The 14,603-nt window shown below is 37.7% G+C and overlaps 1 protein-coding gene across 1 annotated transcript in view; it reads left to right on the forward strand.

Moving 5' to 3' along the window:
- The window catches only part of LOC128644541 (WD repeat-containing protein on Y chromosome-like), a 385,306-nt gene that overhangs the window by 322,923 nt on the left and 47,780 nt on the right, over window positions 1-14,603 (forward strand). The window contains exon 26 of the mRNA XM_053697119.1: window positions 9,372-9,411. Within this exon, the coding sequence (XP_053553094.1) occupies window positions 9,372-9,411 (40 nt within the window). The remainder of the gene's footprint in view (window positions 1-9,371; window positions 9,412-14,603) is intronic.

Raw genomic sequence — 14,603 nt, forward strand, 5'->3', positions numbered from 1 at the left:
CAGCTGCCTAGAGTGGTTGTGCAACAAGCCACATTATTGGCATTTTCTCAGCCTAATATTCTTATGCCAGAGAGATTTGGAGGTGATAGGCAACAGTTTCATACATTTGTCAAAGCTTGCCAAGTTTTGTTTTCTGTTAAGCCTAACACTGATGCTACTAACTTTGTTAAAGTTTGTGCTGCCATAGCTTTATTGATTGGTGAACCCAAGTTATCGGAATATAATATCATTTAGAAAGGAAGTGATATACTTGATAATTGGGACACTTTTATTAATGTTGTGAGTGTGCTATATGATTATCCTCAATGTGTTGCCCCGGCCCAAACAGCTTTTAGAACTCTGCACCAGGGAAGAAGGTCGGTGGAGAGCTATGCTTCTGATTTTCACCACATTGCCAGTGATACTAACTAAATATGATCTCCTTAGTTATTCAGACTGACGAGATTTACCTCAGTTATGTTTCTTCCCTACTCCTACTTCTGAGTTATCTCAGAGAAGGTCTAAACACTTTTATATATTTTTTGTACATCTCCATTTATCCTTGGGATTTATGCTATCCCCCCATTGGGGATTTGCTCCACCATTCATTATTGCCCAACCTTTTATTTATTTGCTCAATTGCTCCACCATTTTGTATATCTTAATAAATGTACTTATTTTATGTATCGCCTGATATCATACTTTAGCCTGTAGGTGCTCCTATTGTTTATTGTATATTATCTCAGTGGAGCCTATGCAGATTGGAGCAAACAGGGGGCCTACAGTTGAGAGTGCGTGCGAAAACGTTTTATTTTCAACTTGTAATACAAGTGCTACCCAACAAGCGCAAAAACCTTACTTGTAGCAGAGTTAGCACGCAAGCAGGAGTGTTAAATACTGCTCGACTTGTAATCTGGCCCTTAATGTTGATGTTGTGTTTGTGAAACTTTTATTTAGCCCTATCCCTTTATGGGATGTCTTCAGTCACGCTAACCCAGTGAGAGCAAATTTAGTTTGTGCTTGTGAGGTGAAATTTACTTTCAACTTCTAATATGAGAGCAAGTTTACAGCAGGCACGATATTGCAATATCACGCTTACTCTAACAATAGCGTGCCACTTGTAATCGAGCCCTAAGTGAAGAAACTTGAACTTGTGTCTTCATTGAGGTAAAGATGGCCATTAACTACGTTACCTGTCCAAAAATGTTTTAAAAGATTGTAAAGAGGTTTCTACTGTGGTGTTCCTTAACTTTCCCTGCTGTGGCTGGTTCATGTTTATCTGTTGCTGTTTCCTTGTAGTAGGATACAGAACTGAAGCAATCATTGATTCTGGAACTAGTGGGTGCTTCTTAAAGAGACTGCTCCTTTATCTGTTGTTATGGATATCTATACTATAATCGCGTTTGTAACGTGTCCGTCACCAGTTGCGCACGCATCCTCAAAGGAATGTTGGCTGCATGCGCAGCCAAAATAATCCACCTGGATGCAGCAACTACAGGTGCATTCTTTCACCACCCTTCCATTTTCGGAATCCACCTGGATGCAGCGTAGGCAAACCCGAAGCCTTAAAATAAAACAGCCCACATTAAATAACAAAAAACAGGTATCCGCCTGCTAAGAGGCTCCGTCCCTGGCAGGCTCGTTGGGCACCTTATTTCAGATTTTATTTGTATATTACCTTCCGTCCTGGTTCAAAGAACAATAAGGCAGATGTTTTGTCCAGGATTTCAGATGACGTTTGGAGTCCTTCAGTACAACCTAACGCTATCCTTCATAGTGGACATCTTTTGGCTGCTCAGTGTTGTTTAATTGATAAAATTAAGTCTGTTAGTAAAGACTATTGGTAGTTTAGTATTAGATTAGGGAGTGCTTTTATTTTGGGGGATTTTTTATTTTTATAGGGGTATAAGTTTAGGTTTAGTTTTTTTATTTTTGATAGCTTTGTTTATTTTTTCTGTAATTTTACTTTTTTCATTTTTTGTAACTTTAGCTTGGTGGTTTGTATTGTTTAAACATAGACTGCCCTGTGGGCAGGCTTATCACCTTGTAGGTCATAAAGAGATTCTGAAATTTGATATTTTAGCTTCTATTTTGATTAACTTTGGCTAAAGTTGCACAATCCTTCAATAAATTTGTCGCATGAAATAACTAAAAAACAGGTATCCGCCCGCAAGAAATAAAAATAAAAACACGTAACCGCCCGCACAAAGTATAACAAAAAAACCAAACTCCTGCATAAAGTATTAACAAACACCTAAACTTCAAAACCCACATCGCAACATAATTAAGTTATCCCCAAAACCACCAAACCCCCCCACATCGCAATAAACCTATTTAGCCTATTAACTCTTAAACCTCCAACCCCCCACATAGCAATAAACCTAATTAACCTATTAACCCCTAAACCGCCAAACCACCAAATAGCAATAACCCTAATTAATATATTAACCCCTATACCGCCAACCACCCCACAATGCAATTAACTAATATAATTACTAAGCCCCCTAACCTAAACTACCAATAGCCCTTAAAAGGGCCTTTTGTAGGGTATTGCCCTAAGTTAAACAGCTCTTTTACCTCTAAAAAAATACTAAGTCCCATAACAGTAAAAAAAAAACCCACCCACCTAACCCCACAAAATAAAAAAAACTAACACTAAAAAAAAAACTAAACTACCCATTGCCCCTAAAAGGGCATTTGTATGGGTGGGTATTCAGCTCTTTTACTGCCCTTAAAATGGCAATCAGCTCTTTTTCAAGCCAAAAAAACCCTATTCTAAAAAAAACACCCCCAAGAATTAAAATAAAAATGCCTAAACCTAAGCCCCAAATAGGTACTCACTGTTCCTGAAGTCCGGCGGAGAAGGTCTTCTTCCAGACGGATGCATCTAAGGGCAATGTCCATACAAATGCCCCTTTTAGAGGCAACGGGTAGTTTAGTTTTTTGTGTGTTAGGTTTTTTTATTTTGGGGGGTTTGGTGGGTGGGGGGATTTTACTGTTAGGGGGGACTTAGTATTTTTTAGCTGTAAAAAAGCTGTTTAACTTAGGGCAATGCCCTACAAAAAGGCCCTTTTAAGGACTATTGGTAGTTTAGTATTAGATTAGGGAGTGCTTTTATTTTGGGGGATTTTTTATTTTTATAGGGGTATAAGTTTAGGTTTAGTTTTTTTATTTTTGATAGCTTTGTTTATTTTTTCTGTAATTTTACTTTTTTCATTTTTTGTAACTTTAGCTTGGTGGTTTGTATTGTTTAAACATAGACTGCCCTCTGGGCAGGCTTATCACCTTGTAGATCATAAAGAGATTCTGAAATTTGATATTTTAGCTTCTATTTTGATTAACTTTGGCTAAAGTTGCACAATCCTTCAATAAATTTGTCGCTGTCTTCTGTCAGGAGTCTTGCCTGTACAACCCGTTGCATGTTTAAATATATATCACAGATTTTGTTTGAGGCAATTCTGGTAGACAGAGAGTTTTGTGAGTTTTTGAGATCAACTCCCTCCAAGATATCAATATGATTTTCCTATAGATTTATTTCCTGGTGTACCAATTCCTTTTGGTAGGATATTCCCTTTGTCCACCTCTGAGTGCAGCATCCTAAAAATTATATTTATGAGACTCTGGCTAAAGGTTTTATTAGTCCTTCCACCTCTCTAGCTGGGGCCAGTATCTTTATTGTAAAGAAGAAAGATGGTGAACTGAGACCCTGTGTTTGGGATTTATTCTATCTTGTTATTGTATTATGAAGGATCCCACCAGTATGAAGGCAGTTCAAAGATTTATTGGCTTTGTTAACTTTTACAGACGTTTTATTAGAATCTTTTCTGGTATTTGTGCCATTGTCACTTCTCTTACTAACAGTCAAATAGAATTTTCATGGATGCATGAAGTTCAAGTAGCTTTCAATAAGCTTAAGGCTTTATTTACTTCTGCTCCAATTGCTGCACAACCAGATGTCCAGAAACCTTTCTTTTTGGAAATCGATGCCTATAATATTGGGTCATTTTAATGCAGAGGTTGGAGCCGACAAATATGTATCTGATAGCCTATTATCCTAAATGTCTGTCTTCAGCAGAAGAGAATTATTATGCTTAAAACCAAGGATTATTAGGTATCAAGTGTGCCTTGGAAAAGTGGAGGCATTTGTTAGAAAGCACTGTTTACCCAATTAATATTTTTAGTAACCATCATAATTCAGAATACCTTTATTCTGCTAAGAGGCTCCGTCCCTGGCAGGCTCGTTGGGCACCTTATTTCAGATTTTATTTGTATATTACCTTCCGTCCTGGTTCAAAGAACAATAAGGCAGATGTTTTGTGCAGGATTTCAGATGATGTTTGGAGTCCTTCAGTACAACCTAACGCTATCCTTCATAGTGGACATCTTTTGGTTGCTCAGTGTTGTTTAATTGATAAAATTAAGTCTGATAGTGTTATGCCTGCATCTTCTTCAGTCCCACTGATGTCTTCTTATTAATTATAACTTTATAAGAATAAGATTTGTGTGATGCATCTGGAGTTTCTACAATCGCATCGTGATTCTCTTTCTGCTGCTCATGGAGATATTATGAACTCTTTGGTGGCCTACTTCAGCCCTGGCTGATCCTCTCTTCCTCTGCCTTTTCCTGAAAAGCCTTGGTCAAGTGCATCCATGGATTCTATTGTGGATTTACTCATTTTGTTCCAGTAATATCAATTTTACAGCTTCCTTTTAAACAGAATTTTTGTCTTACCACAAAATATTTTGTCTGACAGAGGTTCACAATTCACATCCCAGCTTTGGAAGCATTTTTTTCTAGTCTTCATATTTCCATCATCATCCCCAAACCAATGAACTATTTGATTGATAACTATCTATTTTTGCTTCTTGAATTTGCTTACAATAATCAGTTTTATCAGATTATTGAAATATACTCTTTTATGCAATTTATGGTTTTCATCCCCATACTCCAGATATTCCTGATATCTTTTCAGTGTTGGATCTGAATCAAAGAGTGTCTTCTTTGTCCAAAAATTTCCAGATGTTGAGAAAAACTTTGCTTTCAGCTCAATAACGGCAAAGGTTTTTGCAGATCCTGTTGTTTTGCACCTCCTTAAGTTTGTGGTGAGAAAGATTGGCTGTCTTCTGCTAATTTGAAATTGTCTTGCCTTTCTAGGAAGTTGGGGACACATTTTGTTGGACCATTCAATATCAAACAAAGTATTAATCCTGTGGCTGTACGTCTGTGTTGTCTTCTGAATTTAGCTGAATTAATTACAAAAAAAGATACCCATTGATAGCTGAAACTTTTCATTCCTGGCATATAATACTCAAAATATATAACAATCAATCTCAACTTCTAGCTCTGCTTTAAGGTTAGATTTAAGTGTTTCAGCTTGATTTGTGAGGTGTTGTTTTACTTGGAGTTTTTGGCATGACTACTGCCTAGTGTTTTGACTGAGTTTATTAAATAAAGTTCTGTAGTATAACAGAGAAGGCAGTGATAACACTGTTAGAGGTCCTCTCAGGGCCGGTATACCATTTGACAGTGATCAGTATTCTGCACTTATCACCTTGAGCAGATTATTTCACCTGACGAGATCTCGAAGAACAGCACTCAGACAGACAAGTGAAATCTGTTTTGATTATTCACAGCTATGCTGCGGTTATATGGTATACATTACATACATGGCAAATTGACACAGAGTGGCTTCATGCATTTCCATTATTGCAATATAATTAGTGGAAAGTTACAAGTTTCAGAGTTGCAGGCATAGGATTGTTTGTGTTTTAAGGGATAGAAAAGTCAAAAATAAACTTGCCTGATTCAGATAGAGCATGTGATTTTAAGACACTTTTAAATTTATTTCTATTTTCAAATGTGCTTCGTTCTCCTGGTATCCCTTGTTGAAAATGCATACGCACATATCATGCACTAGTGGGAGCTAGTTGTTAATTGGCGCCTGCACACATTTGTCTCTTGTGATTGGTTAACTAGATATGTTCAACTAGCTGCCAGGAGTGCAACGCTGCTGCTTCAGCAAAGGATAACAAGAGAATTAAACACATTTGATAATAGAAGTAAATTGGAAAGTTGTTTATAATTGTATGTTCTATCGAAATCATGAAAGAAAAAATGTGAGTTTCCTATCCCTTTAATAAGAGACAAAGCTGTGAGGTTTCAACCTTGAGACAGAGATACGCACATATCTGACTGAGCTAAGATTTGTGGTGGGAGCATTATAGCATAATAAAGGTTAGTGTTAGTTCAGAATGGCTGAATAGATACAAGATGAATAACTAGAGACAAGATGGAGGCAGGTTGGTTACATATACCCTTACAAATATAGACAGGTAAGTAATATTGCTGGAAGGTAAGTCTGGTATAAGAATTCACTGGATCAGAAAACTCTGTTCTGATAACAGGGACCTCAAGAAGTATTTGGAAGTGAAAGGACTGTGACAGTATAAAGGCAGACACTTTGGCTGTGGCAGGATACAGGCAGTCACTTGGAGGCCAAATTATCAAAGGTCTGTCGGACCTGATGCTACAGTGAGGATCAGGCAATACGCTCTCCGTATTCAGCATTGCACCAGCAGCTCACAAGAGCTGTTGGTGCAACGCCGCCCCCTGCAGACTCGCGGCCAATGGGCCGCCAGCAGGGAGGTGTCAATCAACCCGATCGTACTCCATCGGGTTGAATTGTGGTCATTCATGTCCGCCTCATCAGAGCAGGCGGACAGGGTTATGGAGCAGCGGTCTTTAGACCGCTGCTCCATAACTTGTGTTTCTGGTCAGTCTGAAGACTCGCCAGAAACACGGGCCCTCAAGCTCCATACGGAGCATGATAAATGGGCCTCTTTTACTTTAGCAAGATTCTTACAGTCACTTTGACTGTGGTAGGATACACGCGGACACTTAAGCTGAAACCATATATCTTTAGATAATAGACAGGTAACAGATTATACACATTAAAGTCTGTGAACCCCGGCTAGGTTGTTCAAAGGCCCAGATAGGGTTAGAGGATAGCCCACTTTTGGGTTAAAGGGACATGAAACCCAAAATTTTTCTTTCATGTTTTAGATAGAGAATACAATTTTAAACAACTTTCCAATTTACTTCTATTATTTAATTTGCTTCCTTCTGTTGTTATCCTTTGCTGAAAGGTTTAGGTAAGCTCAGGAGCAGCAAAGAACCTAGGTTCTAGTTGCTGATTGGTAGCCGCATATATATACTGTTTGTGGTTGGACACCCATGTGTTCAGTTAGTGCATTGCGGCTCCTTAAACAAACGATACCAAGAGAATGAAACAAATTAGATAATAGAAGTAAATTAGAAAGTTGTTTAGAATTGTATTCTCTATCTGAATCATGAAAGAAAATGTTTGGGTTTCATGTCCCTTTAAACTATGGGCCCATGCCGAGGCTAGGGAGAGGTGCACAGCAGCAGCGAGGTTAGACAGGTCGAGGTCAGTAACATCCAGACAAATCCAATACAGAATCAGGGTAATGTCCAGACAAAAGGGCATATTTTGTCTGGACATTACCCTGCCCCTTGTTTCCGGCGAGCTTTCAGGCTCGCCCAAAACAGAAGTTATGAAGCAGCGGTCTAAAGACTGCTGCTCCATAACTTGTCCACCTGCTCTGAGGCGGCGGACAGAAATCAACCTGATCGAATACGATCGGGTTGATTGGCACCCCCTGCTAGCGGCCAATTGACCGCGAATCTGCAGAGGGCGGCATTGCACCAGCAGTTCACAAGAACTGCTGGTGCAATGATAAATGCTGACAGCGTATACTGTCTGCATTTATCTATTTGCGGCAGACATGATACGCTACTTCGTATCATGTCCGCTCGCACATTGATAAATATGCCCCCTTATATCAAAACACCAGAGGAAAGTCCACTATGCAACATAACAAAAGGGAAATTGAAAAGCAGAAATGGTAGAGAAATACAGGTCAAAAGCCAGTAGATCTAGACTCAGCTCAGCTAGCTCTCAGTAGTGCATGCTGGTCCTGGGCCTACCTAGGAATTCTTTTCAACAAATTATACCGAGAGAATGGTGAAAATGAAATAATAGAAGTAAATGGTAAAGTTGAATAAAATTGCATGCTCTATCTGAATCATGAAAGTTTAATTTCGACTTTATTGTCCCTTTAATGGATAGTGCAGGGAGGACTATTAGCGTGCTCATTATGCTCGTATTATAAGTGGTGAGTTAGGTGCTGTGCTCAATCTCAATCCAAATTACTAGTGTAAAATGTTAGCACTTTTTATGAACTGAAGTATACAATTATCAATAATAATATAGTACAGAACTGCACTACTTGCACACCATCTGCTTAGCGCACCCTTGATTTAGCACTCAAACGATATCCAACGTGAATTTTACTACGCACCCATAGAAGTCTGTTATCTGAGGGATTTAGATTATCCATGCTAAATAAAAAATATTGGACTTGTAATATGAGGACAAAAATAGAAGTGATATCAATAGCACTCTAATGATGTAACTGCACAATATAGCTAATATTTTTGCATTTCACTTCTGGTAATCTACGCCAAAATATGTAATCATGTATAGTGAAGAAAAACAAACGTATTGCACTTTTATTATATATTTTGCCATTTTCTTCTATAATTTAAATCTTACAGCCATCATTTTTCGACAATCCAATGAGAGGCTGGAATTCAGAGCTCATATTCTTCTGTATGGTGCACAGTGATTGTTTGATCAGTTCAGAAGCTATTATATATATTGGTCCACCAAATTAAATAATATATACAACTTTCAAGAGATTTATAATGGGGTGTGCCCATGGACAGCAAAACAATGGGAAAATTGCTAAGAAAATAATAGCTGTAAATGTTTTTTTAAAAACATTTATCTTGTTTGCATGTCTTTTGCAATGATGTAATTAATTTCAATTGCATATATATAAAAATGACTAATGTCTCCCTGGCAACAAGGCACAATTATGTTCATGCAGTATTGCCAGGACTACAGAATTGTGTGGCACTTTACAAATAAATGATGATAATAATACTAATAAAAATAATAATAATAATAATAATATTGTATAGCTCCAGGAAAATGTATATTCAGATTCTTCCTTAGTTTCCTGTCTCTTACATCTCAAGGAGCACATGCTTGATGCTTATAGAGGGTTATTATTATTTGGTAATATAAGATTAATTAAAAGTCATAAAAATTTAAAGCAAAAAATTAATCCTGGTTTAAAGCAAAATTAAACAAAAAAATTATGGCAACTAATTATTTTGGTTAGAATGACTTACTGAAATTAATGATCTCTACAGCTTTTTATATTAGCAACCAAAGATTATATTAAAAGTTACAGTTATAAAAAAAATCATTGGAATTAAACTGAATTAATTTCTCTTTCTATAGCTGTGAATCACTGGAGAGCTCATGTCAACATGATTACACAGTGAGTAAAATCTGTTCCGTGTCTGTGTTCCTCTGTACAATTACAAAAGGGCAAAACATGATCTTTAACAGCATGAGAGTGATTTTGATCAACCGTACAAAAATCTCCACGACATGAATCACCCTGCTAGAGTTATTTATATATACTAGGCAATAAGCCTGCCCAGAGGGCAGTAAATGTTTAAAAAATACAAACCCCCAAGCTTAAATTACAAAAAATAAAAAAAGTAAAATTACAGAAAAAAATAAACAAAGCTATCCAAAATAAAAAAATTAAACCTAAACTAATACTCCTATAAAAATAAAAAATCTCCCCCAAAATAAAATCACCCCCTAATCTAATACTGAACTACCAATAGCCCTTAAAAGGGCCTTTTGAAGGCATTTCCCAAAGTTAAACAGCTCTTTTACTTAAAAAAAAATACCAATTACCCCCTAACAGTAAAACTCCCACCCAACCAACCCCCTCAAAATAAAAAAGCTAACACTCAATAAACCTAAGCTATCTATTGCCCCTAAAGGGGCATTTGTATGGGCATTGCCCTTAAAAGGGCATTCAGCTCTTTTACAGCCCATTAAATCCCTAATCTTAAAAATAAAAAAAATAAAAAACAAATCTAAAAAAACAAAAAAAAACTAAGCCCAAATAGGTACTCACCGTTCCTGAAGTCCGGCGATGAAGGTCTTCCTCCAGGCGGCTCATCATCTTCTATCCTCATCCGAAACGAAGGCAGCGGGCAGGTAAGCAGCGGTCTTCCCCGATGTGCGGTTCCAGAGCAGTGGTCCTCAGTGCCGGTTCTCAGTGGCGGTCTTCAGCAGCGGCGATCCTCAGTGGCGTGGAGGTTCCTCTTCATCCGATCTCTGGCGTACACTGAAAATTGAATGCAAGGTACCGCATTCAATTTGAGGTAACTTGCATTCCTATTGGCTGAAATTTTGAAATAAGCCAATAGGATTAAAGCTACTGAAATCCTATTGGCTGTTCAAATCAGCCAATAAGATTTCAGTAGCTCTCATCCTATTGGCTGATTTCAAAATTTCAGCCAATAGGAATGCAAGTTACTCCAATAAATATGGGGTACCTTGCATTCAATCTTCAGTGTGCGACGGACAATCGCATGAAGAGGAGCCTCCACGCTACTGAAGACCGCTGCTGCGGACCGCCGCTGAAGACAACCACGGACGATCCGTGCATCAGGGAAGACAGCTCCGTGCCGCCTTCGTTCCGGATGAAGATAGAAGATGATGTAGCCGTCTGGGAGACCTTTTCCGCCGGACTTCAGGAATGGTGAGTACCTATTTAGGGCTTAGTGTTAGGACTATTTTTTTGGGGGGGGGTTGTTAAAGATTGGGGATTTAATTGACTGTAAAAGAGCTGATTGTCCTTTTAAGGGCAGTAAAAGAGCTGAATGCCCATACAAATGCCCCTTTAGGGGCAATGAGTAGTTTAGATTTATTAAGTGTTAGGTTTTTTTATTTTGGGGATTTTGTGTGGGTGGGGGTTTTTTACTGTTAGAGGGGACTTAGTATTTTTTAAATGGAAAAGAGCTGTTTAACTTCCGGCAATGCCCTACAAAAGGCCCTTTTAAGGGCTATTGGTAGTTTAGTTTAGATTAGGGTGTTTTTTTATTTTGGGGGACTTTTTTATTTTCATAGGGATTAGGTTTCATTTTTTTCATTTTTGATAATTTTTTAATTTTAGATATTTTTTTTTGTAATTTAATGTTAGGTTTTATTTAAGTGTAATAACTTAGTTGCTTAAACCATTCCCTGTTTAATGCTTGATACTTGTGTTTTTTTCAAACCTGTGGTTCTATAATCTAAGTTTTTAAAAGGTTTTATAGTGGATTTTTAGATCAGTATCTGTGCATGTTCTTATTTATAGTAGTATCTATTACATAAAGATATATGAAAATTGGTGTATACTGTCCCTTTAAGCATTTCACTTAAAATAGATCAATACGTTTAAAAAAGACAATAATCTTTTAATAACTGACACTCCAGCCTTTCCAACAAGCAAACAAATCCTCTTTCAAAGACATAAAAAGTCTAAGAACATGAGATAAAGCAACACATGGGTATACAGAGGTCATCAAAGTCAAAATAACAAATCATCTCAAAATGTAACAAATAGAAGGCCAATTCCGCCTAAGTTATTCCCTCATTAATCCGATTCCTCACTCACCTGAGGGCCTAGCATTGCAGAATTTGTGGGTGCTTTATAAATAAAGAAGAAGAAGAATAGATGGGACTAGCAACTGTTGGCTGTCTGCTCCTATCTTTCCTCAAGTTCTTGAGTTCATACCACCAGCTACTAAAGAAGGGTAATCACCATCAGGATGTCTGCAGCATCTGAAGTAGAAGACAAATTAAGATAGAGCAAACTCCTTAGACTGGACAGCGCTTGTCCAGCAAAGTTAGTTGTGACCAGCCGCAACTCTGGAATCCTGTTACTTCTGGATCTGTCCCCCACCAGCAGACTGACCTAAAACCTTAACTTCTCTCCCAAGCACTACTTACATAAGACTTCTTTATTTAACAACCTTGGGCTCTACATTTCAATTAACATTTTTATTCTAGGTTACAGGCTGGCTAACTGATTTTAGGAATTTTCATAAACCATCACCCCTATACAATTTGTATTTATGTATCTATGTATCTATCTTTCTAACTCGTGCAACTGTTATGCCATTCAAATTATTCTATAGATGAATATTGAGTTATTTAATAATGAGAAAGATAACATTTCAAATGTGTTATTCTATAAATGGAAAAAGTGAGCATTTTCTATTAAAACATGGTAAATAGTCAACAAACATTTGAGATTTATTTATAAAAAGAAAAAAAAAATGCAGACAGCATAATTTATTTTTAACGTACTCTAAATGGCCAAAAGTATGTAGACACCTAACAACTATACCTATTTGTGCTTGTTGAACAAAAGCATGGGTATTAATATGGAGTTGGCCCTTCCTTTGCGGCTATAACAACAGCCGCTATTCAGGAAAGTTTTTCCACAAGATATTGGAGTGTGTCTTTGGAAATTTGCGGCCATTAAGCATTTGAGGGATCAGGAACTGGATGAGAAGGTCTGGCTTGCAATTGACATTCAAATTTATTCCAATGGTGTTCAAAGTGGTTGAGGTCAGGACTCTGTGCAAGCCACTCAAGTTCCACCAAACAATGTCTTCATGTACATCACTTTGTGTACAAGGGCACAGCCATGCTGGGACAAGAAAAGGCATCCCGCAAACTGTAGCCACATAGTTGGAAGCACCCAATAGTCTATAATTCCTTTGTATCCTGTAGCATTAAGATGGCCCTTCACTGGAAATAAGGGGCCTAGCCCAAACCCTAAAAAAAAATCCCCAGACCATTATCCCTCCTCCACCAAACTTCACAATAGGCATTTTGTATTTTGGTAGTTAGCCTTCTCCTGGTATATACTGTACCCAGATTCTTCCATCAGAATGCCAGATATTGAATTGTGATTCATTACTCCAGTAAACACTTTGCCACTGCTCCGGAGTCCAGTGGTGGTGTGCTTTACACTGCTCCAAATATCAGCCTGATATGAGGCTTGTGTACAACTGCTCAGCCATGGAAACCCATTTTATGAAACTCTAGATACACAGTTCTTGTGCTGATGTTGCTTCCAGAGACAGATTAGATCTCTGTAGGGAGTAATGCAACAGATTATAGCCGATTTTGATACGCTACTTGGTTCAGCAATTGGCGTCCCTGCTCTGTGAGTTTTTGTGGGCTGTATTCGTGCCTGGGCTGTTGTTGCTCCTAGACAATCCCACTTCACACTAATAGTACTTACAGTTGATGATCAAGTCACATCTTGTAGGGCAGAAATTTACAAACTGTCTTGTGGCATCCTATATATAACAGTTCAACGTTTAAAGTCACAGAGGTCTTCAGTACAACCCATTGTACAGCCGCAGTTTGTTTACAGAGATTTCATTGCTATGTGCTGGATTTTATGCACCTGTTAGCATTGGGTATGGATGAAATACTTGAACCCAAAATTATTAGGGGTGTCCACATACTTTTGGCTATATGGTGTATGTGTTGAAGCGTAAAGCCATCCTTAACAACTTTTAATGCACAAAGCAAATATAGCAGACAAACCAATAAGTGTTTTCCCAATTGCTAGACATTGTAAATTATGTTCAGCTGCGATGTGAGTGGAAAAACTCCAGTGTGGTCCCTCATATGAAAAGGATAGACATCATTGCTGTACATCTTTTATGGATTTGAATTCACTGAAAATTAACAAGTGAAAAAGTATAGTTTTAATTGTAAGATTGTATTCAAGTAGTCTTTCCCTTGGAATATGTAGTTTGTTCTATTTTTCTGGCTATTGTGCCTAAAAGTTTGGCTGAAGATGATACATTTCATGGTATGGTAAGGGTGAAAGCTGGATCTTTGAATATTGCCATCCTCCACTAGACTTCTTATTGGTCATGGTAGAGATTTCCACTATAGAGATCTGTCTGTGACAACCCAGAGTGAGAATTTAATGCTCAACAATTTTGATGTAAGATGAGTTTTGCAATATTTTGCAGCCTTGAGTTAAATTCTAGAAGCCGATGTGCCTTACTAGCATCTAAGAGTGTAACAGAACATTGCTCCTCCCTCTATAACCTGCATCATTGCTGTAGCTACTTGTGGCTACGGTGACATGCCAGTTGCACTATGATTGCTATTTTGAAATTGACACTGGCGCAAAATTCCAATAAGCCCACCTTAGAGCACTGGATTTCAAATATGTCCTCAGGCCTCCCCAACAGGCCAGATTTTCAGGATTACCTTGGGGGAGTGCAGGTAAAATTACTATGTTTACTTATGAGCTGATTATTTCACTTGTGCTCCACTTCAGATATCCTCAAAATCTGGCATGTTAGGGAGGCCTGAGGACAGCTTTGAAAACTAGTGCATTAGATGTATCCAAAAAGTTACATAAAACACTTGTGGCAGATGGCAACATTGTCATGGATTTGTTTTAAGTTGATATCCACAATTTCAGTCCTTAATGTGATGGTAAACTTTAGCTAATCATATGCCATACATGTAATTTTTGCCATTAAGGAAGTACTGTATATGTTTACCTTTCTTTTTTTTTTTAAATCTATTTGTGAAAAAGATAAAAAGCTGTGCCTATAGTAATGCTTCTATTACAATGTT

The sequence above is a fragment of the Bombina bombina genome, unplaced genomic scaffold (assembly GCF_027579735.1).
Source record: "Bombina bombina isolate aBomBom1 unplaced genomic scaffold, aBomBom1.pri scaffold_398, whole genome shotgun sequence".
Taxonomy (NCBI): Eukaryota; Metazoa; Chordata; class Amphibia; order Anura; family Bombinatoridae; genus Bombina; species Bombina bombina.